General features: G+C 41.0%; 1 protein-coding gene across 2 annotated transcripts in view; it reads left to right on the top strand.

Moving 5' to 3' along the window:
- abcc8 (ATP-binding cassette, sub-family C (CFTR/MRP), member 8) overlaps positions 1-25,108 on the top strand; it is an 81,505-nt gene that overhangs the window by 1,963 nt on the left and 54,434 nt on the right. The window contains exons 2-11 of one of the 2 annotated variants that reach the window (XM_082160405.1): positions 8,302-8,464; positions 10,698-10,839; positions 12,044-12,165; positions 13,164-13,330; positions 14,323-14,565; positions 17,865-18,053; positions 19,635-19,799; positions 19,901-20,056; positions 22,963-23,097; positions 23,278-23,440. In XM_082160405.1, coding sequence (XP_082016531.1) covers positions 8,302-8,464; positions 10,698-10,839; positions 12,044-12,165; positions 13,164-13,330; positions 14,323-14,565; positions 17,865-18,053; positions 19,635-19,799; positions 19,901-20,056; positions 22,963-23,097; positions 23,278-23,440 — 1,645 coding nt within the window. Of the gene's footprint in view, positions 1-7,861; positions 8,482-10,697; positions 10,840-12,043; positions 12,166-13,163; positions 13,331-14,322; positions 14,566-17,864; positions 18,054-19,634; positions 19,800-19,900; positions 20,057-22,962; positions 23,098-23,277; positions 23,441-25,108 lie in introns of those variants that run through there. The other variant, XM_082160406.1, reaches the window with a different exon arrangement.

Raw genomic sequence — 25,108 nt, 5'->3', positions numbered from 1 at the left:
GTGTCATAAGGTTATCACACTATGGCAATAGGTGGTTGTTTTAGTTCTGGACCGTAATTAGGGTCACCGTTCATATACACTTTAGATCTAATATCAGCATGGGTCAGGTAGCTTGTCTATACACAGAAAGGGGTAATTCTTCAAACTGCACCATTGAATTGACACAAATTTTGACATAGCCTTTTTTATTCGCGAAAAGCCCTGTTAGAGACCTTTTGTGTTCCCAGTCAAAAATGACCGGCCTTTTGAAAATTACTTGTAAATCGTACTCGGTTACTAACGTAACCTCGGTTCTCTCTAGAAGAGGGAACGAGTACTGCGTAAGATATCTTACGCTAGGGGAAAATCCTTTTCCGCGAGATATTGAAGCCAAAAATTATCCTTAATTTTGTAATAATGCAAAACGCGTTGCAGCAGCAATGCAGACATAGGCGAGACAGCTCGCGCGCCTATTGGCTGCTCTGCGGCAACTGCAGCAGCCTATCGAGCGAGGCCTGGCGTGACGTCAGACCCAATCAGGGCACTTCGCGCCCGCTGCGTCACGTCCCGCCGAAATGGGCGTGGTCTAGGCCTATAAATATCGCTCGCAGGCAGCTATTATCTGGTTTTTCATCATCGAAGCAACCAGAGCGTGTGCATGCACGGCAAGATACGCAGTACTCGTTCCCTCTTCTAGAGAGAACCGAGGTTACGTTAGTAACCGAGTACGTTCTCTTACGAGAGGTCTCTCGTACTGCGTAAGATATCTTACGCTAGGGGACCCAATGTAAAACGCCGTGCATGCTGAGATCTGACACCAAAGACCCAAGGGCGAAAGCCCGGGGTACATATAGTGCACAATCACTCAGTGAACTCACAGAGAGTCCGGGAAGAAGGAGGGGTGCAGCCTCACTTTTCCACATAAAGTAGCGTCGAAGGGACGCAAATTTCATCATACAGACAGGGCGGGGTACGGCCTGAACTGATGGGAAAAAATGTGGGTCTTACACAGTTTGCCCAGCTTTAAACTGTCGAAAATTGAGCTGTGCTCAGTAAACGCAGCATTCTGAGCTGAACGCATCAGGTCAGATAATACTGGTAGTTTAGACCGACAGCAGCCTGGCCTGCAGGGCGGGAACCTCTAGGTTATAAAACCTTATAAATGTAGACGGGGAGGCCCAGCCTGCCGCCATACAAATATCTTGCAAGGCAATCCCACTTGACCAGGCCCACGAAGAGGCCATGCCTCTCGTGGAATGCGCTCTGACACCCAAAGGGCACTGCATGCCCTTGGAGGCGTATGCCAGCGCTATAGCATCAACTATCCATCTGGATAGGCTCTGTTTCGACGCGGCTAGTCCCTTAGAACGTCCGCTAAACGAAACAAAGAGCTGTTCCGTCTGTCTGAAAACAGACGAGCGAGACACATAAGCTCGTAATGCCCTGACTGGGCAAAGGAGGCTCGCGTCTCTTTCCTCATCAGGGACCGGTAGGGCTGACAGAGAGATAATCTGCGCCCTAAACGGTGTGTTGAGGGATTTTGGAACATAACCGTGCTTAGGTTTGAGTATAACTTTTGAGTCATTGGGCCCAAACTCCATGCACGCCGCGCTCACAGAGAGCGCGTGCAGATCCCCTATGCGCTTCACTGAAGCGAGAGCCAGCAAAAACACCGTTTTGAAAAACAGGTGTTACAAATCGATTGACTGTAAAGGCTCAAATGGCGCACCTTTCATGGCTTCCAGAACCGTAGAAAGGTCCCATACGGGGACTGAGGGAGGTCTGGGAGGATTCAGTCTCTTAGCTCCTCTAAGGAAGCGGATGACTAAATCGTTCCTTCCTATTGACTGACCAAGCGTTGTTTCTGAGAACGCTGCTATAGCCGCCACATAAACTTTGAGCGTGGAGGGGGCCCTGCCCCCATCCAACAGCTCTTGTAGGAAGGAAAGCACCTCCGTCACATCACAGTTTGTGGGTGACACACCACGGGCTGTGCACCAGCCCGAAAACACTGACCATTTCGAAGAATAGAGTCGTCTTGTAGACGGAGCTCTAGCCTGCGTGATCGTGTTTAATACTCCTTTAGGGAGTCCAACATGTACCCGTTGATGGCCCAGACATGAAGGGACCATAGTTCCGGGTGAGGATGCCAGATCGAGCCGCGGGCCTGTGAGAGGAGATCTCTCCTCACTGGTACTGGCCACGGGGCAGTACTTGCTAACTGCATCACGGCTGGGAACCAAGGTTGGTTTTTCCAGAACGGTGCTACCAGCAGTACTGAGCATCCTTCTTCCCTGATCCGTTCTATCACCTGAGGCAGGAGAGAGACGGGGGGAAAAGCATAGAGCGGGCGGCGGGGCCACACATGGGCCAGCGCGCTCCTGCTCTTGGAGAAAAATTCTTGACAGTGAGCGTTTTCTTGAGACGCAAACAGGTCCACTTCCGCTCTGCCGAATTTCTTCCACAGCAGTTGGACTGTCTGTGGGTGTAGAGACCATTCGCCTGCCGGAACATTGTTCCTGGACAGTCTGTCTGGTCCTATATTCATGATCCCTGGCACGTGCGCTGCTCTGAGCGAGCGCAGGTTGCACTGAGCCCATACCAGGAGGCGTTCTGCCAGCCTGTACAGTTTCTCGGATCTGATGCCGCCCTGGCGATTTATGTAGGACACCACAGACATGTTGTCCGAACGGACCAAGACGTGGTGACCTTTTATTTGGGGACAAAAACGCGTCAGCGCGTTGTCTACTGCCAGCATTTCGAGGCAGTTTATGTGCAGGAGCTTCTCCCGTTCTGACCACTGGCCGAGGACACCACTTTCACCCTCGAGGAAGTCCCCAGGCTTACACCTGATTGGTACCAGTCGTTCGCTTTCCAGGGTTTCAGAGCTGTAACGCATTTCTGATTGACCCTGAGGCGAAGCAAACCCGGGTGCCCACGCTTCGCGTGGGACTCGCGCTTTCAGCCAAAACTGCAGCGGGCGCATGCGGAGCAGACCCAGCTGGAGCACTGACGATGCTGAGGCCATGAGACCTAGCATCTTCTGAAATCTCTTGAGCGGGACAGACGCGCCGCAGCGAAAAGAGTTCGCTGTGCGTCGAATGTCTACCGCGCGCTGTTGTGATAGTCGCGCTATCATGGATAGTGAGTCCAGTTCTGTGCCCAGGAAAGATATTTTCTGACTGGGTGACAGGGAGCTCTTCGCCCAATTGACACTCAGACCCAAATCCTCGAGGTGATCGAGTAAAATGGTCGTGTGTTCTATGAGCACTGCGCGAGATTGCGCTAGAATCAGCCAATCGTCCAAATAGTTCAGCACTCGCATGCCTCTCATTCTGAGGGGTGCGAGCGCCGCATCCATGCACTTCGTAAATGTACGGGGTGCTAGGGACAAACCGAACGGCAGGACTGTGTACTGATATGCCTGGCCCTCGAAGGCGAATCTCAAATATCGCCTGTGACGTGACGCTGTCTGTATTTGAAAACACGCGTCTTTCAGATCTATTGACACAAACCAATCTCCTTGGCGAATCTGCACAAGGATTTGCCTGGTCGTGAGCATCCTGAACTGTCGCTTCACAAGCACTTTGTTCAGTTGCCTTAGATCTAGTATGGGTCTGAGACCCCCGTCTTTTTTCGGTACCAGGAATTATCTGCTGTATAGCCCTCCCTCGCTCTGATCTTGAGAGAGAGGTTCTATGGCCCCTTTGCTCAATAGTTTCGTCACCTCGGCTCGAAGTAGATGTGCTACTTCTGTTTTTACCGTGGTCTCGACGCGCGCCACATAGCGGCGAGGGCGTCGGCGAAACTGCAGCGAATAGCCTCTTTCTATAATGTTCAGCACCCACTTCGAAACCCCGGGTAGCTTTGCCCATGCGTCTGCATGGATAGCTAGGGGTCGAATACGAAGCGCGCTCCGCTCGCTCAGCGATGGAGAAGCTTCGGTGTGCTGTAACACAAGCGTGTCGCTCGTGACATTTGAGGCATGGGGCGCGCTGATGACAGCGGGCAGATTGCCCGCGCTCGACTCCTCTGCGGTGGTTAACCGCGAGGGGGAGGGCTGGGCGGTTCCCGTGGGAACTGTCATGTCTATGTGTGGATGTGGGCGCGGGACAGCGGGCACATTTATCACACTGAAAGCATCGTTCGCTTGCGTGAAGCGAGTGCACGTTGGTTTCGTTTTTACAGAAACCGTGAGACATGCATAACGTGGTGTTAGTGGGCACATTCACCATGTTTGAAGCGCAATCGGTCTGAGCCGATTCATGTGCGCGAGCCCTGTGTGACGGGCTGTGCTTGTGTGCAGAGATGGGCACTGGGCAGTGGGCATTCTTCTTACACATAAAGCACCATCGGCCGTGGCCGGGACACCAGAAAAAATTCACACTTATGGGATTTATCTGGGTAGCCGTAAAAACGGCGTTTGTGTGCAGGCAAGCGGGTGACAGAACCGACTTGTTTACTGCAGGATACACTGGAACAGTCACATTTACTGGAACTGAACGAGCGAGAAGTTGCCATAGAAACAGAGAGCGTCAACATGCTGGCGTTTATTGCAGGCCTGCGTGCATTACAACAGGCTTGTTCACTGCAATATTGACATTTCCAGTCGCCTGAATTCCAGAGGGGAATGGGAAATGTATAGGAAAAAGGAGGTTGGTCCGTCCGCAGCGGGACCAGAAAAACTCCCTTTTTTCCTTACGCCAGTGACGCACGGAACACCATAGAAACGGTGTTTGGGTGCAGGCGAGCGGGTTGTACAACGCGCTCGTTGGCTGCAAAATACACATCTGCAGTCGCCTTTTCAGGGAACTGACAGAGCGAGCATTGACGGCATAATTTTATCTGCCGGTAGACCCGGGGATCGAACGCGGGTCTCTCGCGTGCAAAAACCTGAGAGTCTGCCACTGGGCCACAGGGGGAGACACATTGTAACTCAGTTAGCGCGAGTATTATAAGAGAGCGTCAACGTGCTGGCGTTTGTTTGCAGGCATGCGTGTATTACAACAGGCTTGCTCACTGCAATACAGACATTTCCAGTCGCCCGAACTTCAGAGGGGAATGAGAAATGTACGAGAAAGAGGAGGTCGGTCCATCCGCGGGGGGACCAGAAAACGCTCTTTTCTCCTTTCGCCAGTGACGCACGGAAACCATAGAAACGGTGTTTGGGTGCAGGCGAGCGGGTTGTGCAACGCGCTCGTTGGCTGCAAAATGCACGTCTGCAGTCGCTTTTCAGGGAACTGACAGAGCGAAGCATTGGCGGCATAATTTTAAACTGCCGCTAGACCGGGATTCGAACTCCGGTCTCTCGTGAGAAAAAACAATGATTCCGCCACTGAGCCACAGGGGGGGAATGCAAAGGTTTTCGGATGCACGAGCATATAAGAGCGTCACATGCTTTCTTCGGCGTATGCTTGCAGGCGCGCTTGTATTAAAACAGGCTCGCCTGCTGCAATATTGATATTTCCAGTCGCATGATCAGGGAACTGGGAATATGTATGAGAAATTGAAGGTCAGTCCATCCTCGGAGGGACTAAAAAACACATCTTTCTCCTTTCGCCGGTGAGTGACGCATGAATGGGGCGCAGAAGGCAGGGTAGCTTTCTTATAACGTAAAGAAAAACTAACCCCGACCGTCCGCTTCCAGCCTCCCTTGTGAGCGGCGCAGTTTGCGCGGCTTGAACAGAGGGAGAGAGAAAGCTAGCCCCGTGACCGCCCGCTCCTGACATCCTCTGTGAGCGGCGCGGTGTGCGCGGCTCGAACAGAGGGAGAACAGGTATCGTCCCCCAAGCAGGCAAGGCAAGCGGGCGAACCGGCAAGCTTTGCGGGTTGGGGGGGGGGGGGGGGGGCGGAGGAGCCGTCAGCGAGTGCGAGAGCTGCGTGATCAGGAAAAGGGGCGTCTTGAAAAAGACGTCCAGCTCTTTTAGTGCAATGGGAGTGTGTGTCGCGGCGGCGAGCACACACACATACATAAACACAGTAGCAGAGAAAGGATATAATGCCGGAAAGCGCAGCAGGAAGGCAAGGAAGGCGGCGCGGCCCGCGACTTCAGTGACTCGTCCCGCTGAAGGTGCTCTCTCTCGACGGCGCGGCTTCTAATCCAGCTCCAGCGATGCGTGTGCTTCGCTTGAAGGATGAAAAATCAGATAATAGCTGCCTGCGAGCGATATTTATAGGCCTAGACCACGCCCATTTCGGCGGGACGTGACGCAGCGGGCGCGAAGTGCCCTGATTGGGTCTGACGTCACGCCAGGCCTCGCTCGATAGGCTGCTGCAGTTGCCGCACAGCAGCCAATAGGCGCGCGAGCTGTCTCGCCTATGTCTGCATTGCTGCTGCAACGCGTTTTGCATTATTACAAAATTAAGGATAATTTTTGGCTTCAATATCTCGCGGAAAAGGATTTTCCCCTAGCGTAAGATATCTTACGCAGTACGAGAGACCTCTCGTAAGAGAACTCTCATTATGCTATATTATAATCACCAAATATTGGATTCAATCTTTTTGCTTGTTTTCTTTCAATTAGGACAGGTTTTGTATTTATTTTTGGAACTGATTGATCGTAGGCCTCATTGATCTGAACTCATGCACCTCAGTTTGAGTGAAAAAAGCATTATTTATGGATCACTTTGTGAATATTCAACAAAATATGGATGACATTTGCACTGTTTATTATACTAGTGTGCTTTAATGTTTAACCAGGAAGTTTGTTTTGAAATGCTTTTGTTTTGTACAAAACGGAACAAAGTCACATTTGTGGTGTTCCTGGTCAAAAATGACCGACCTACAAAAAAATAGCTTATAAATCTCTCGTTTTTATCATTACATTACATTACATCACAACATTATCACCAAATATTGGATTCAGTCTTTTTGTCAACTTGTTTTCTTTCAGTTAGGACGGGTTTTGTATTTATTCTTGAAGCTGATTGATCGTAAGCCTCATTGATCTGAGCCTCATTGACCTGAGGTTAAAGTTTATCTCTGAAAAAGAAAGCATGCAATACTCAAAATTGTGTGTGTGTGCGTGTGCGTGTGAGTGTGTGTGTGTGTGTGTGTGTGTGTGTGCATGTGTTAGTGCGAGTGTGCATGTATCCACGCAAGCATATGTATCTTTGCAAGCACACATGTAAATATGTTTTTTATTTTTTTTTTTTTTGCTTTTCCTTTTTTGCTTTCATTTTGCTTTGTATTTATTTCGTTTTGTTAGGTTTTTTTCTGTTTTTGTTCTCCTTTGTATTTTTGTTCGTCATTTCTCTTTTTGTTTGTTTTTATTTGTGTTATGTTTTCATTTTGTTTTATGTTTTTCCGTTTTTGCTTTCATTTTGTTTTGTATTTATTTTGTTTTGTTTGTTTTTCTGTTTTTGTTCCGTTTTGTATTTGGTTTGTCTGTCTTTTCTGTGTTTTTGTTTGTTAGTTTTTTCCTGTTTTTTGTTTGTTTCCGTTTTGTTTAGTGATAAAACCTACATACAGATTTTAAATCATCCAAATATTCCTTTCCAACTATTGTAAATATTATGTAATATAAATCTAATTTACTGTCCTTAAATTGTTATATATTGACTTTTTATCAGCCACACTGCTTTCTAGATTTCAGCATCTGCCACAGAACAAACCATATCTGTAAACCTGAAATATCTCTGTTTGTCCTCGTTACAAGGCCTTTCGTCCTTCAACTGTCTCATAGGTTCGCTTTGGTTTTTGAATTTCCTGACAATCCGACCAAGCTGTGACTGTGAGTCAGTTCACCGCTCATATTGTTTGGCATCTCATAGCGTGAACCTCACTGTGACATGTGTGCCGGTTTTTCAATGCCGCCCGTTATGCAGTTCTCCCCCTCCCTCCCTTCCTCCCTCTCCCCTCCGTCATGCTGTGTCTCTCGCTCCTTCTCTCTCTCCTCGTCATACTCTCATGCACACACTCCGCCATCCAGCTTTCCTCCCACAAGGTCAACTGTGAGCTTTTGATCACAGGAAGATCCGAGCACACGCGTGAGTCTGCGCACGCACTGAGATGCTTTTTTGTTTTTTAATGCCATTAAGCCGCGGCGGTGTCTAAAAGCATGCATGTGGGTGGAATCCGATGCAGGCGCACCCCTGTCGATATGAAGCTGTTTGGATGTGCTCATCCCATGCCGGACCGGAGCCGTTTTTGCGCTCTACCTGTGCAGTGATTCACTTCAGGATTTCCTCCACCTACAGCAAGGATGTAACGGCTCCTCTGTGGACCGATTATGCTCTGAGAGGATCTCTTTCAGCTTTTAACCCTCTTCTTTGTCCTCTTTCTCCACTTGCCTCTGTCTTTCTTCTGCCGGATCACCTCAGAGACCCGATACCACCATGTCCTTGGCATTCTGCGGCAACGACAACAACTCAGCCGCTTACAATGTGGATGCTGGTGTCCTCAACAACGGCTGCTTCCTGGACGCCCTCACAGTGGTGCCGCACGTCTTCCTGCTCTTCATCACATTTCCTATCCTCTTCATCGGTGAGTGTCAGAGACAGGTGAGAACTAGTGCATGTTTGTGTCACAATACTGAAATGCTGGAGTGACTAAATATACTTTAACTACATACTCTAACTTTAATATGGATGGATGGATAGATGGATAGATGGATGGGATAGATAGATAGATAGATAGATAGATAGATAGATAGATAGATAGATAGATAGATAGATAGATAGATAGATAGATAGATAGATAGATAGATAGATAGACATGCAGGTTTATATACAGTCAAACCAAAATGTATTCAGACAGAACTCAGTTTTGACCATCCTTCTGTTAGACTGTCTCACAGATGAATTAGGTTGAATATTTGTCAGCTGTTAAATTTAAGTACACAATTAGATAATACCAATTTAGGTCAACCGATTACCATGCAATGCTTAATTTTGTTCAGTATGTGGTTTAAAAAGGTTGCATTAGCAATTAAAGAAAAAAACACTTAAGCAAAACATGGTATTCATTTTACTGGTTTTCCACTGTATGAAGAATTTTTGGGTATAATTTGTCACGGTTTACTTTATTTTGCAATCCTCACTTACATAAATGAACTATAGTGTCTTGCACCCACTAGTAAAAAAATATATCTGGTGTCTGAATAATTTTTGTTGTGACTGTTTACTTGTACTGCACCATTTAGGGTAGTGTTTTGTTTGTTGAAGGATCAGAGAAACCGACAGGAAATGATTAATGAACTCTTTGAAAATCATTTCTGAACATTGGCTCATTCATTATGAGATAAACACTGCATAATTGATTTGCAATTGATAGTCATTCGCCAGAAAATGTGATTTGGCGAACCACATAGGGAGACCGGGATAGAGTTTGTCATCCTGGTGTGGGAAATAATTTTAGACAATCAAATGTGACCTTAGGGGTGGAATGTAGAGCCGAAGAGAGTCAGAGAGTCGAGTTACATGAAGGTTGCTGTTCGTTTTGCCATACCAGAAGAGTCAGAGCAACATTCAACAATCCCACTAATGTTAAATGAGCTAACCTGACACCTAGTCTCATACTTTGTATTATTAATTTTCCGAATGATTCTGAATCATTTCTGATTTTTGATAAGCTTTATTTTACGTCCTGCCACCTTGCGCCAAGTTTCCGGTGTTCTCAGAAGCGGTAGTCTTCATAGATGGGTAAACTTCAATAGCGGTGAACGGGAGATGACAGCAAATATATTTGTTTGTGTTCCCATTTGCTCTAATAGCAAAAGAAAAAAAATCCATGATAACGTTCCCACAACTTTCCAAAAGAGGGAAATATGTCATAGTTTCTGTCACTCCCTCAGCCGTTGTATAGAAACAAGCAGCAGCATTAATTTGGTTTTGTCATTTACAGTCAAGGTAATATAGCACAATGTATAGTGTTATAAACGTGCAAGTAGCCCCGCCTCCCCCCATTCACTCCAAGAGCTGATTGGCTAACACTTTTGTGCTACAAAAATGAACCATAGTTTTACTGCAAAAAAACCCCATAGTTTAACCATGGTATGTGTGGTATTTGTATTATGATTAACATGATTAATACACTTTTACTATAATAAAACCATGGTTAGTTTTTTCACCTCTATTGATTGATTTTCATAACTTTAATCCCACTGATGGCTGCAATGTTGCAAAAGAAACAGTGACCAGTGTGTTTCCATTGTCCGATTCCAAAAGAAATCTCTAATGGTTTGTTTCTTTTTAGTGAATCAAAAACTCTTATGAATCAGTTGGAGCAGTCTGTTTAAAATACTTTTTGAAATAATTAAATGTATTTCTGATTTGTTATCTGTCCTGTTGGAATTTCAACAGAATAAATACAATATAAGTTACCAAAGCAATTGTTAATGGAATTGTTAGTGAATCAGAATCATTCAATTCCATAAAATTTTATGCATGATATTTCAAAAAAATTCAGCTTCCCCATATCCCTAATGTCCAGTTCTTTTGGATATATTATCTAGGGTAAAATCTGTCCCAGGTATATTGCAACAAATCAGACAGATTGTTTTTGAGTCATGGAACAAGCTTTTCCCGTTGCCACAAGGTATATTTGCCCCATATAAAAAGTTTGCACAAAAGCACCGGCCAAATACGAATGTGATGTTCTTTAGTTGAGATGATGATATATGGACAAACGATTTATTCCTCGAAGATAGTTTACATCACTTCCTGACATAGAGAAATATATTGTTGTAAGTCACAGATTTTTAATCATTGAATTGTAGGTTGGGGGAGTCAGAGCTCCAAGGTGCACATCCATCACAGCACTTGGCTGCACTTCCCCGGACACAACCTCCGCTGGATCCTCACCTTCATCCTGCTCTTCGTCGTCGTGTGTGAAATAGCAGAGGGCATCGTGTCCGACGGGTGAGATAAAAGCTCATTAAGCCTGTCAAGAACATGCCCTGGACATAGGCTCAAATGACAGATTTTTATGACAATTAAGTCTACGTCTACATTAATCCAGATACATTTGAAAACGGCATTTTCATTTCAAAACGCTCTCAGTCCACACTAGTGTTTTCAAGCGTTTTTCCAAAAATGTCTCATTTACACTGAAACGTCGGAAAATCTAAATAATTTTTACTGCGTATGCGTAGTAACCTCATGAAAGCTCACTGAGATGATACAGACGGAACAGACATCGGAAAGTTCTCATGCTATTGTTCTGGTAGGATCGTTTTATTTAGCAGAAGTATCTTCTCACTGATGCGTCCAGGTCACACTCACTCTCCATTATATGTTTGATCTAAAACACAACTGCTCTCATGTTTTGCCGCTGGACAACAATTGTGAGTCAATTTTCTGTCATCTTTGCAGGACTGTGATATAAAGAGTGTGCAAATTAACATATATTTAGCAGCAGTGTGAAAGTGAATAGAACATAACAAGCACAATAGTGGAATAAACATACATATCTATCGGTTCAATATGCATCACATGACTAAACATGCGTCATCGTTTTCTATTTTAATATATTTTAAACCTATTTTTTCCTGTGATGCAAAGCTGAATTTTCAGCATCATTACTCCAGTCTTTAGTGTCTCGTGATCCTTCAGAAATCATTCTAATGTGCTGATTTTCTGCTCATAAAATATGTACTATTATTATCAGTGTTATAAACCGTTGTACTGCTTAAAACCATTACACCTTTTTTCAGGACTCTTTGAATAGAAAGTTCAAAAGAACAGCACATATTTGAAATAGAATGTAAGATTATTAATGTCTTGCTGTCACTTTTGATCAATCTAATGTGTCCTTGCTGAATAAAAGTATTGATTTCTTTAAATAAATAAAAAAGGCATTGATTATGTATAAAGGAATATCTGGAGGATAAAGGATAAACCAAATCAGCTTGACTGTAATGAAAATGTCACACCAAAAGATGTGTAAAATATAATTGTTTAATGCAATATCTATAAATACAGTATGTATATAATAAATTTTTTCGTGTAATGTTACTTGGACATGACATTAACCTATTCGTACATCAGTTTGTATCATATAGCCTATTTTTTCATGGAATTGGAAATGTTGAGCTATATGTAATACATATACTCTCTTTCTCAGGTTTAATCAGTCGGTCCACCTGCACCTCTATATGCCATCATGTTTGGCCTTCATGGCCGCCATCACGTCAATCATCTACTACCACAACATCGAGACCTCCAACTTCCCCAAACTACTGATCAGTATGTGTCGACTTTATAGTGTGTTTTGCTTTTTAAGGATTGACTTTTCTTTTCTTTAGATGTGGCATGTACATTTAGGAAGTATGTGTACTTTAGAATATGTTTTGAATTGCAACAGCTCCTTTCACACAGATCCCATGTACAGTCTTGGTGGGTTCAATGCTATTTTCCAACTAAAATTTCATTTCCAGAATAAAATGGTTTGTCACAATGACTTCAAATTATCTGAACGTCAAGAGATTGAAGTTTCAGCCCTACAATCCCATTCCTCGACTGTAATATTTTTGAGAATGGCAGGACCTCTTAAAAGACTCTAACCTTATCTATCATCCCATCATTGAACATCTGGAGTGTGAAGCCGTGAAGCCCTATTATGCTTTTTTCGGATATTACCTTTCATGTAGTGTGTAATACAGCTTTTTGTAAAGGTCTGCAAAGATCAAAAGACAGATACATGGAATTTTTGTCGCCCAAAAGAAAGAACCAATTCGTACTTCCTTCACAAACCTACATTGGTTTGTAACAAATGTGCATAATGCCGGCCTATGGTCTTCATTGGCTGCCAGCAAACTACTCTACATTGACCCTCAAACACTGTAGTTGTAGCTGAGCCCTGAAGAGTTTGGTTCGTGTTGTCGACATGTCAAGGAGACGCTGTTTTCTGCGCTGCGAAAGCAAACATTCTTTGTTTCACTTCCAAAGGATGAGAGCTCAAATTAATATGGTAAACTGATCACAACAGACTGGACCATCTGACCAATCAGAGCAGAGGAAGCTCTCAAAAAGGCGGGGTTTAGAGAGACGGAATACTTTATCAAACAGTTTCAGACACTGTGAGAAAAGAGGTGATGCTGCACTGTATATTATGGATGCATGTAAACTTATTGTAGGAGATCTCCAAAACAAAATTAGGAACTGTTAAAATAGCATAAATTATAATAATACAATTATAATAATAATAATTAATAATACATTTTTGTTTTATTTTTCTTTCACAGCTTTGCTCATTTACTGGGTTCTGGCATTTGTCTCGAAAACGATCAAGTTTGCCAAGTACACGGAGCATGGGATCGGCCTGAGACAGCTGCGGTTCGGGATCACTGGGTTACTGAGCCTGCTGTACGGTCTTCTGTTGGCCGTGGAGATCAATGTCATCATGACCAGGGTAATGATTGTGTGTCTGTGATTTGTATTCTTCAATTGTATTCGTTGATTCTCCATTCTTATTCTTCAGTCTCCGGCTTTCGCAGTCTCGGATAATATAAAAGTCTGCTTTGTCAGCCTGACAGACTGCAGGGAATTTGGGTAGCTCTGAATGCAATCCGATCTTTAATCTGGGTTTTAAAGTTGTATCTGTCCGAATACAGACTATTTACTCTCCCTCAGGTCTTTCCAACTTTACTTATTTCTGTGGAACACAAAAGGTGATATTTGGTAGAATATTCAAGCTGTATAAATGTTGGCTTTATTATAAATTATAGGCTTAAATATTTCTTATTTATTTATGACAGATGAAAATGCATCTCATAATAACTGCAGTATGATAGTGCAGAGAGCTGTGTTATGATTTTATGAAATTACATAATATGGATAACATATTTCTCCATGAGGATGTTTTTGTGAAATATCTCGGATTTTTCACATTGTTTGCAAAGCAAATGTTGCTTTATGCTTCCATTGATTCTAACATTTGTCCTGTTGTTGGCAGACGCAAGCGTGTGGAGGATGTCAGAAAGTGAATGGGCATCTGCATACTGATTCCAGTGTAGACAGCGTCTGTGATTTATAATGGGTTCTGTTTGCTTTTGACGCAACACAAAGTTAGTGTCTGGTGGAGCTATGGTGCGATAATGTAAATGCTCTGGAGGCAGGCATATGTAAATGTACCCACAATATCCAAACGAGCCATTTTTGGAGTTTGATTAAATACTGCTTTGTTAAATAATGAGGATGTTTTAAGCTATGAAACTTGCAGGATGTATTAATGGTACAAAGGCATTTTATATGTAAAAAGATCAAGGCAAATTTGATTTGATTTCCCATGTCATGACCCCTTTAATTTCTGTTCTTTAATGTTGAGATTGGAAACATTGCTTTTGAACTGGCATTTTCTTTTGTGTACAATTTTGACAAGGTTTTCTCACGTTTTTTCTACAGCGTTATATGTGTTTCGCATACGCCCCTGAAGTGAAGCCCCCGGAGGATTTACAGGACCTGGGGGTTCGATTCCTGCAGCCGTTTGTAAACCTGCTGTCCAAAAGCACATACTGGTGGATGAACACCTTCATCACTTCAGCACACAGACGCCCCATCGACCTGAAGGTCATTGGCAGGCTTCCAATCGCTATGAGAGCTCTAACAAACTACCTGAGGCTCCGCGAGGCCTTTGAAACCCAGAAGGTACATTTTATGGATCTGTCATATGTTTATTTTATTTTATATTTTTACCATTACTATTTTCAGGCAAAATGTCTGTCTTTTTTGTCACAATACAAGGATAGGAGACTCTTGGACTAACAAAAGTTTATGGTTCTTACACATTTTGTTCATCATAAAATCGCCAGAAGTAAAAAATTAAAAAAGCTAAACGTAAAAAAAAAAGAAGAAAAGAAAACGAACTACGCCATGGTCACATGACTTCAGTGTCACAGTCATTAAGCTTCCGACAACTCTTTCATTCTGCTCAACTCAACTCTGCAATCTTTGAGGTGTACAAAGCCCTTAAATCTTTAGATGTTTCAAAATCGGCAGGTCCTGATAAATTGGAACTTTACTTATAGCAGCTGATTTTATTGCCCCACCTCTGACTCATATCTTTAACCTTTCTCTCGTCTTAAATGAAATTTCACTTATATGGAAATCAGCTTTTGTTCTTCCCCTGTTTAAAGGTGGAGATCCCACACACCCAAATAATTACCGGCCCATTTCCAAGCTGTCAGTCTTGGCCAAAGTCCTCAAAACATTTGTCAACAATCAATTAAAGGACTTTCTGTCTGTTAATAATACCCTGTCTGATTTTCAATCTGGTTTTAGAAAACAACATAGCAAAACTACGGCCTTAAAAGTACTAAATTATTTTATTGAATCTGTTGATAACATGAAACACTGTGCAGCCTTATTCATCGATCTATCAAAAGCATTTGATACTGTTGATCATACCTTAATGATACCATGACTTGTCAGTATTGGATTATCTAAACATACTATTGGTTGGTTTAATAACTATCTCTCAAACAGAACTCAATGTGTACTGGCAGAAGGTTTTATCTCTGGTTCACTCAATGTAACTAAAGGTGTGCCACAGGGGTCAGTCCTAGGACCACTCCTATTTACTCTATATATAAATAATATTGATCAAAATGTTCATAATGTAAATTTTCATTATTACACTGATGATACAGTTATATAGTTCAGCATCCACACCCAATCTGGCTCTCTCTCTGTTACAGCTTGCATTTAATATGGTTCAGCGTAACTTATTTGAATTAAAACAAAATTCATGTTGTTTTCTAAATCAAATCAATCCCTCATAATCTTCTGCCTATTACTACGCCCCAAGGTTCGGAGATTGAGTTTGTGTCTCAGTATAGGTATCTTGGGATTTTAATTGATGACACTCTCTCCTTTGTTCAGCAACTGGTGAAAAGATTGAAAGTGAAATTGGGTTTTTACTTTAGAATCAAATCTTGTCTTTCCTTTGAGGCAAAAAAGAGGCTTGTTGCAGCCACTTTTATGTCTGTACTGAACTATAATGATGTCTATATATGCATGCAAATCACAGTGTTAACATGCTTTAGACACTGTTTATCATGGAGCACTGAGGTTCATAACAAATCTTAAAATCCTCACTCATCATTGTGTGTTGTATACTCGGGTTGGATGGTCTGCTTTGTCCATCCGAAGACAAAAACACTGGCGTGTTTTTATTTATAAATCTATCCTGGGTCTACTTCCTTCATATCTGTATACATACATCTGTAAAAAGTATGTTTGTAGCTATAGCCTACGGTCCCAGGAATTATTCTTACTGTCTGTTCCAGTGGTACTTACTGAATTGGGAAAAATGGCATTTAAATTTGCTGCTCCCACTGCCTGGAATAATTTGCAAAGTACGTTGAAACTTAGGGAGCTGGTTTCATTGGACATTTTCAAAGTAGTTTTAAATGATTTGGAGAATGAAAAATCATAGTAACATTTAAAAACTGTTAGATGAACGCTCCATGAACTGTATTGATAATGTTTTTGTGCTAACATTTTGGGATTATTAAAGACCAGATAACTTTGAAAAAACTTGAACAAATATGAAGAATCACATGCTGTGCGTATCCATCCATACTGCAGAAATAATGCTGAAGTACTATAGTATTTCATAAATAGTCATACTTCCTCTAATCGAAGACTCATAAATGAATGATTAAATGATTTCTCACACACACACACACACACACACACACACACACACACACACACACACACACACACACACACACACACACACACACACACACACACATATATATTCGGTAGTCTATTCTCTGTGGATTTGGGGATTGCTGCTCTCTCTTTGATGATGATGAGTATGAAGTGAAAAGTCACGTACGTCACAAACCACAGCAAGACAGATGTGGAATACTACTTAAATGAGCGTACGTGTCTTCAAATCACTGAATGATGGAAGATGATCCTTTTGGGCTGTGAACATAGTGACATTTTGACCCTCAGTGGAGTGAAAGACCTCTGTATCTTTGTGCTCATGAGAATAAATAGCATGTGATGTGTGCAGTTACACGTTTGTGCGTTCAGCTCCAGGTAAACGGATATTGTGAGTTTGTAACGTGACAGTTCACACGTGCGGCACGAGTGCGTTGTGACATCTGTCAAGTGTCATGTGATGCGCTCCATTAGTAAAGGACATGATAAATGCTACATATGATTGATTCCATCCTCCAGTGCAATAGTTCACGGTTTGCATCAGATCTGGCTCAGTTCTGGTATGTAATGCCCACTTTTCACCATCCAATCAATTCCCAAAATGATAAAATCAATCCATGTCCTACATTTTTCAGAAATGCACTTGTATTGATGTAAAAAAAACTGGTTATAAACAGGGTTTCACATTGACTTAAGGAAATATCACACCTTGTATGCAGTAACTAAGCACAAAGATAACAAAACACAAGGAAGTTCCTAATTTCTCAGTGGTTAATTATAATCCATAAGCAGCTATTTAGTAAGAGGAAAATATTATGTCTTCCACCTGTGTTGTGCAGTGAATAATTTAGATGCATTCAAGAAAATCTTGATTCTATCCATATGTCTCCGGGTTATTATCATTAACTAAAAGTAAAACTGTTAAAAAAAAATGTGTTAATTGAGATAAGGCTGAATTAAAATAAAATATAAATATTTTATGAATTTTTTGTTTGTTTTGGCAACTTACTGAATTAAGATTGATTAACTGAAGCACTAAACTTATAGTCAACTTAACTATACCTTAACTATAAATTAAAAATAAATCAAACCTAAATGGCAAAAAAAAAAAAAAAAAAATAATGTACAAAAGGACATAACAAAAAAATGTAAAAAATTAAATTAAAAAGTAAACTCAACTGTAAATATAAAAACTAATATAAACATGAATAAAAATGTAATAATGCTAAAATAATGCTGATCTGTCTTTATTTTTCTGTTACCTATAGAGGCCCCACGGCTCTCAGCCACAGGGGTCCAAGTGGATCTGGACGGCTCTGCGACAGGCTTTCGGAAGACCTCTGCTCCTCAGCATCACCTACCGTTTCTTGGCGGATCTTCTTGGCTTTGCCGGCCCGCTCTGCATCTCAGGCATTGTGCACCATCTCAGTAAAGAAAACCACACCATTCAGCCACCGGTGAGAGCATTTCTATCTTTTAAACCCATCTAAGCCACATTAAAACAACCAAGAATTTGCACAGAATTTGTATCGGTCCGAAAGCAAAAGCATCACCGACACTGAAATTGATTGGGGGGGTTTCAGTATTTGTGTTGTTTACTTACTAGTCAAGAACATGCCGTTTTATTCTCTGAGGTATTTTGAAGGTAAAAATAGAAACCGTTGCAGTGAGGGACTGACTTTCAGATCATGGCTGCGTCTTTTCATGTAACATTTTCATCTTGTGTTACAAAGCGGTTTATCGCAATGCCTTCTGTTGTCAATTATTAAAATGTTGAACAGCCTTCTGTCTGGCTCTCGAATGTCGGCCTGTTTGGACGTCTTTGTATGATGTAATTTACTTCAGAGTTAGTGATGGCAAAACATTGATGTGAGATGAATGAACACAGAAAAACTGCGTAGAAATAGCCGAGGCCATCATGTCCCTGTATTTATTTATCTATTTATGTATTTATTTGTGAATGGATGAGAAAATTTGCCTATATATTTATATATACAGTATATATATACACTGTATGTAATGTATATGGTTACACCTTTAGATTAGGGACTAATTCTCACTATTAACTAGGACTTTTGCCTCAATAAACTCCTAATGTTTAGGTATTGGGTTAAGTTTAGGTATTGGTTTGGAATGTAGAATATGGTCATTCTGAATAAGACATTAATATGTGCTTTATAAGTATGAATAAACACCCACTATCCTAGTATTATGCATGCTAATAAGCAACTAGTTGACCCTAAACTAAAGTATTTATAATTACAGTTAATGTAGTAGATATTAAGATAAGAATCGTTTTCAACAAAGGTTTTAAGAACAAAATTTGAAATCCTATTTGAGGGGACACACTTCTGAAAGTAATAACTGAACGTCTTGATTCAATTATAAATATGTCATATTCATAGATGGCTTCTAATAGAGAAAACGAAATTGTTACGGTTGAAAAGTTGTCTGAAGACTTATTGTTCTGTCAGCAGTGTTTCTTTTCCATTGGTTTAATTGACTTATGTGTTGCTGCTCTAATCTTTAATTACATTATTAGTTATAATTAATTTTTCTGTACTTTCTCTTTAGAGGAAGATTGTTGGTGACAGGATAGTGCCGTAGTAGGAAAAGACAAGTACTAGTATCATTAAAGCTGCAATCCTTAATTTTTTTTCTGTTAAAAATTTACTAAATTTATATAATAAGCGAGTACATCATGAATCCATTTTCCAAGCCATGTTTCTGTCTTATCCTGAATCAATACGGTACAACTATAATAAGTGTTTATGTTGGCACTATTTTAGAAAGGTACGGGTCGTACCGCTGCGGAGTAAGCCAGGACCTGCGTGACTCGTCATAGACATAAACAGAGTAGCTCCGGCTACAATGTTCTTCCTCAAGACGCATGCAGTTCTGTTTATTAACCGCTAGAGCGCCAAAAGTTACGGACTGCAGCTTAAAAAACTGCTTTAGCATGTAAAATGTAGAAATGAAAACTAAATGTACAGGGGATTGTCAAGGCGTGTTAAGCTAATTGGTTTGGTGTGTTGCAGGTGAAGCATCTTGGAATGTATTTCATCTCCTCCCAGGAGTTCCTCGCCAATGCTTACGTCCTCGCCGTGCTCCTGTTCTTCGCCCTGCTCCTCCAGAGAACGTTCCTCCAGGCCTCCTACTTCGTTGCCATCGAGACTGGAATCAATTTGAGAGGAGCCATTCAGGTCAGCACAACGGTCTATCAATCTATCAGCAAAAGACAGGCAATGAATTCAGAACTTTAGACTGTTCAAGTCATAATAATGATTTTCATTTTTACTTCCAGACAAAGATTTTCAATAAAATAATGCGTCTCTGCACCTCAAACATGTCCATGGGGGGAATGACGGTGGGCCAGATTTGCAACCTCGTCGCAATAGACACTAACCAACTGATGTGGTTCTTCTTCCTGTGTCCCAACCTGTTCGCAATGCCAGTTCAGGTAAGCCTGAGGTTCTAGAATTTTAATTATTGAACTGTATATATTATCACATCCGTTCAGAATGCATGATGGGATTGCAACCATACCGTCACCCCACTGCACACCTCCTCGTGTAATTATGGGTTTGAAACCTTCTGCTGTCTTGGCCGAATGTGGTATTCCATCACATGATTTGTTATCTGCATTTGACCCACATAGGAAGAGATTTTCTTTGCAACATGTCCAATCCCAGCAAGAGTCAATTAATTCTGATGTATAATCTGATTTTTAACTAGACTATTTTAGAGATTTATTAATCTGTTTCCCTGTATCTAAGGATGATGTATAGGTAGTGCCCTTTTATTTTATTTAGATAAGAGATTCTGAATATCTAATGGCAAGCAAACACTGTAGCAACATTTATTTTGTTTTGCTTTTTGTTTTGCTTTGCAGGTTTTTTTGTTGTTGTTTTTTTTTTTTTTTGCTTTATTGTTTTGTATTTTGCTTTTTGTGTTTTGTTTTACTGTTTTGATTTGTTGTGCTATGCTTTTTTTGTGTGTTTTTTGTTTGCTTTATTTTATAATTGCCCTGTCATTTATACAAATACATTTATATTACGCCTGATTTCGGTCCGTCAATTAATACATTTAATTGTGATTACCATTTAAATTTTTTGTAGATTACACATTCGGTTTTTCACTTCATTCAAGTTTAGAGGAGGATTTTTTTTTCCTCTCCTTTATTTAATTATTGGATTTGGCAATTTGTGTAGACTACATTATTACTCTTTCTTTCATTCACACACATAAAAAAACAACAAAAAAACAGGTTCTGTTTTCTCTATCTGTATCAGAATGCACAGGGAATGCAAACAGAACTCAATGCATATATGCAATAATTCAATAATAAAAAGAACTTCCTCGACACTTTATGGATGTAATCTTACATATCGTCACCTTCCTAAAATAATTATTATGTAAAAAACATTTCCAGTAATTTTCAATCGTTTTCACGTTTGTTCCCCCATAAACAAGTTCACTCTTACCTACCTTTGAATGGCATGACATGAGCTGGATACACATAGCTTCTGAGCTGAAGAAAACAAAATATAAAAATGTTACAAACCCACTCCACTCAGTATTCCTCTCACTGCTTCTGCTATCGACTGTTTCTCCTGAGGTTAGACAGTGTGAAATATCAGGATCTATTTTTAGTCTGTGTATGACAGTATTTTTGTCCTCAAAATCCTCATCTTGTGAAATGTATAGTGCCACTTGTTGAAACGTATTTGTTTTTTTGTTGTTGGTTTTTTTTGGCTCTTGAATGAAGATATTAGTGTCCTACTTTAAATAAAAATACACTCATTTGTGGCAGAGCAAAAAATCAACAACACCAACAATTAAGTCATCAGATTACTCATGAAATAATGAGAGTCCTAGAGAACGTTTGTTGTAAAACAGATTATTGTAAAACTGTCTGGCTCTATCGCTATCTCTATTTTGTCATTAAAAACATTTTTCTCTTCAATTATTATTATTGGTCACCCTTTACGTCTTTCTGTGGGTTTTGCAAATATTTAACCAATGAAAAGTATTAAAAAGAGCTTTTGATTAAACCTTGCAACTCCATTGGCTCCTCAAACTGTCAGTCAAACCTCATAACTCCACACACTTCTATCGTGAATGATAATTCAAACTATAATAAACTTTATAACCTGTAAGTTGATGAAAACGTAATGCGATGCATTTACTGCCTTAGATGCAGCCTATCTAATGACAGACAAAACACGTATGTCCAGAGTTCTCAGTGTGTAATTGTTTAAAAATAGTGGGGTTTTTTTTCCATTTCCAGAAAAATTTTGAGTTTTTTTTTGTGTGTGTGTGTGTGTGTGTGTGTGTGTGTGTGTGTGTGTGTGTGTGTGTGTGTGTGTGTGTGTGTGTGTGTGTGTGTGTGTGTGTGTGTGTGTGTGTGTGTGTGTGTGTGTGTGTGTGTGTGTGTGTGTGTGTGTGTGTATATATATATATATATATATAATAAAAAAAAACAAATATATATAACACATTTGACAAGTCTCACAAGCAGGAAGTATCAAGTAAAACTAGGAAGTCAGCCCTTACGTTGAGCATGGCACGCACACCGCTCTTGGGGTTACTCCTGGCTGCCTTTGTGCAAACCTTGATTAGTCCCCTAAGGCTCTTTCTTTATTTTTAGTGAACTTTTTTTTTTTTTGATTGCGGCATATATGTAGTTCAAACCACGTGCTCAGCTTCTCAATATTGAGACTATTAATTATATAATATTCAGCATATCTTTTCTCATTTTTCTTATTTTTCACAACACAAAAGTATGTTTTCCAACAGGGGTCCACAAGGGCGTCTGGGAAAAATTTGAGTCCAATGTTTTTTTTTTTCTTCAAATGTTCAAAGTTAAAATGTTACTTTAATTAAATGTTTATAATTATATAATAAAAAAATGTTAAATGTGTTTATTATGTTTAACTCAATAATTAAGCACATTTACAGAATTTGATAATGTTAAGTTTTAAATTATATGATTAATTGCCATTATTTTGTTTTGTTGACAGCCCTAGTTTTAACAGAAATAAAGTATAAAACTGCATTTTATTTAATGAAAGAAACCTCTGTAAAACTGCCTTGATACTTATTAATGATATTTCAGTGTCAACATAATACAAAGTAAACATTTTCCAGGTAGTTAAATGTGTCTTTATGCATGAAAATATATAGCTTATTTTATATTTTAGAAAGGGGGATCATCATACTTGTGGGTTCTTGGCATCAACAACTTTGAAAACCAATGACTCTCGTGATGATAAAAATACCTGGCACATCTTTATCACTTGCTGTGACAAAAGTGCTACTGAATGTAAAATTGATATCAGAAGTACATTTTCCTCTTGGTTTTAGATCATAGTGGGAGTCATCCTCCTTTACTACCTCCTGGGAATAAGTGCCTTGATTGGGGCCACGGTCATAACCCTCCTGGCTCCGGTCCAGTACTTTGTGGCCACCAAGTTATCAGATGCACAGAAAAGCACATTGGTGAGCTACTTTGTTTATTTTCTTGATAACATGCAGTCAGGTGACTGTGCAAATACAGATTTTGTTCAAATACAAATGGTATTTGTGCAGTAAAGCCAGAGCTTGTCCAAATGATAAGCCTGTCAAATATAGAGATTCTAATGTATTGTATCTAATGTATAATTTATGTGACGACCTCAGGAGTATTCCAGCGAGCGGCTGAAGAAGACCAATGAATTGCTGCGGGGTATCAAACTCTTGAAGCTGTATGCCTGGGAACACATCTTCTGCTCAAGTGTGGAGGAGACCCGCGGGAAGGAGCTCACTAGCCTGCAGACCTTTGCCCTGTACACCTCCATATCCAGTAAGACACCTTAGCTTTCACAGTTACCTCACAGAAGAATAGGACGGAGAGCAAACATGTTTGTTACGTGGGGTTAGAGATGTCATTCAGGGTTCTTATTATTAAAGCAACAATAACACCTATTTTGACCTAAATAATGGTAAGACTGTGTATAATAGCAGCTTGCACTCTTTATCAGCAACAATTTTTGTCAGAGACATAAAACTTGATTCTCTCAGCTTGCCAGATTCACACAACATGGTCACTGCCTACTGGCATCATTGCAAATGGTGTTGGACAAAATGTAGTAATCTCATTTTAGACAATTACCATGTTTAGTGTAAATCGTAAACATCATAAACTATATATCTCTTAAACAAATATATTAGGGCTGTCAAAAGATTAATCGCGATTAATCGCATCCAAAATAAAAGTTTGTGTTTACATAATATATGTGTGTGTACTGTGTATAATTATTTTGTATATATAAATACACACACATGCATGTATATATTTAAGAAATATTTGCATACATATACTGTATATATTTATATATAATTTATATTATATATAATTTATATTATATATAAATATAACTTTTTATATATAAATTACACAAGCATGTGTGTGTATTTATATATACAAATTTAATTATACACAGTACACACACATATATTATTTAAACACAAACTTTTATTTTGGATGCGATTAATCGCGATTAATCTTTTGACAGCCCTAAAATATATATATATATATATATATATTTATATTTATATTTATATATATATATATAAGGATAGGATCTAGGTGCAGCAGTAAACAGTCCTTTTTAAACAATAGTAAACAATAGTCCAAATGAGGAGGAAGGAAGGAGACCCATGTGGGGGACGCAGAGCAGGGAACATGGGTCAAGCAGGGGCAGGGCGGAGAAGAAGGTGGGAGGAACCAGGGTTGAGGCTGAGGCACAAGGACCCAGGGTGGAACCCCCAGCAGCAGTCGCAGGACGATGGCCAAAGGCGGAGTCGAGGACAGGAGGAGCCATGTAGAAGGCTTGGTCAACTTTTTCAGGGAGACGAGTGACGAGACTGAGCCCATGGTGGTGGAGACCCAGGCAGAACTGAAGAGCTGATGGGACCGGGCAACATCGAAGGTTCTGGAGGGCAGGGCGGAGCTGCAGAGACTAGCAACTGAGGTGGAGCCGGGGCGGTAGAGGACTGAGGTGAAGGCGGTGCGACCGAGGACCAAGGTGGAGCCAGAGGGAAGGAGAAGCCAGACAGAGCCGAAGGGGTGGAGGGACGAAGCGTATCTGAAGGCCCAGAAGTCTGTGGAGCAGGCAAACCAATGACTGATCAAGGTGGAACCGGCGGGAGCCTGGCCAAGCTGTAGGGACGACGGTCCCAGTTGGAGCCTAAGGGGTGAGGTGCCAAGGCGGAGCCGACTGTGAAGGGCAAATAAGATCTGGAAGATCGATGCGGTCAACACTGGGGCTGAACTGGTGAACTCGAAGCACCAGGCGTAGAGGCGGAGCAAGCATGGGAAGAGCTGAAGGGCTGAGAGGAGACAGGCAGGGCAGGATTGGGCAGTGACGACAGGAACTTTAAAATTAATTCTTTAGGATGACACAGGACATATACATTACTCAGGGATATCACTCTTGACAGACACAGAACAGGCACATTTTCACTGAAC

This window comes from Leuciscus leuciscus (genome assembly GCF_965113295.1).
Source record: "Leuciscus leuciscus genome assembly, chromosome: 25".
Classification (NCBI taxonomy): Eukaryota; Metazoa; Chordata; class Actinopteri; order Cypriniformes; family Leuciscidae; genus Leuciscus; species Leuciscus leuciscus.
Note: the sequence above shows the minus strand (reverse complement) of the source record. Positions and strands in the feature narration are given on the sequence as shown.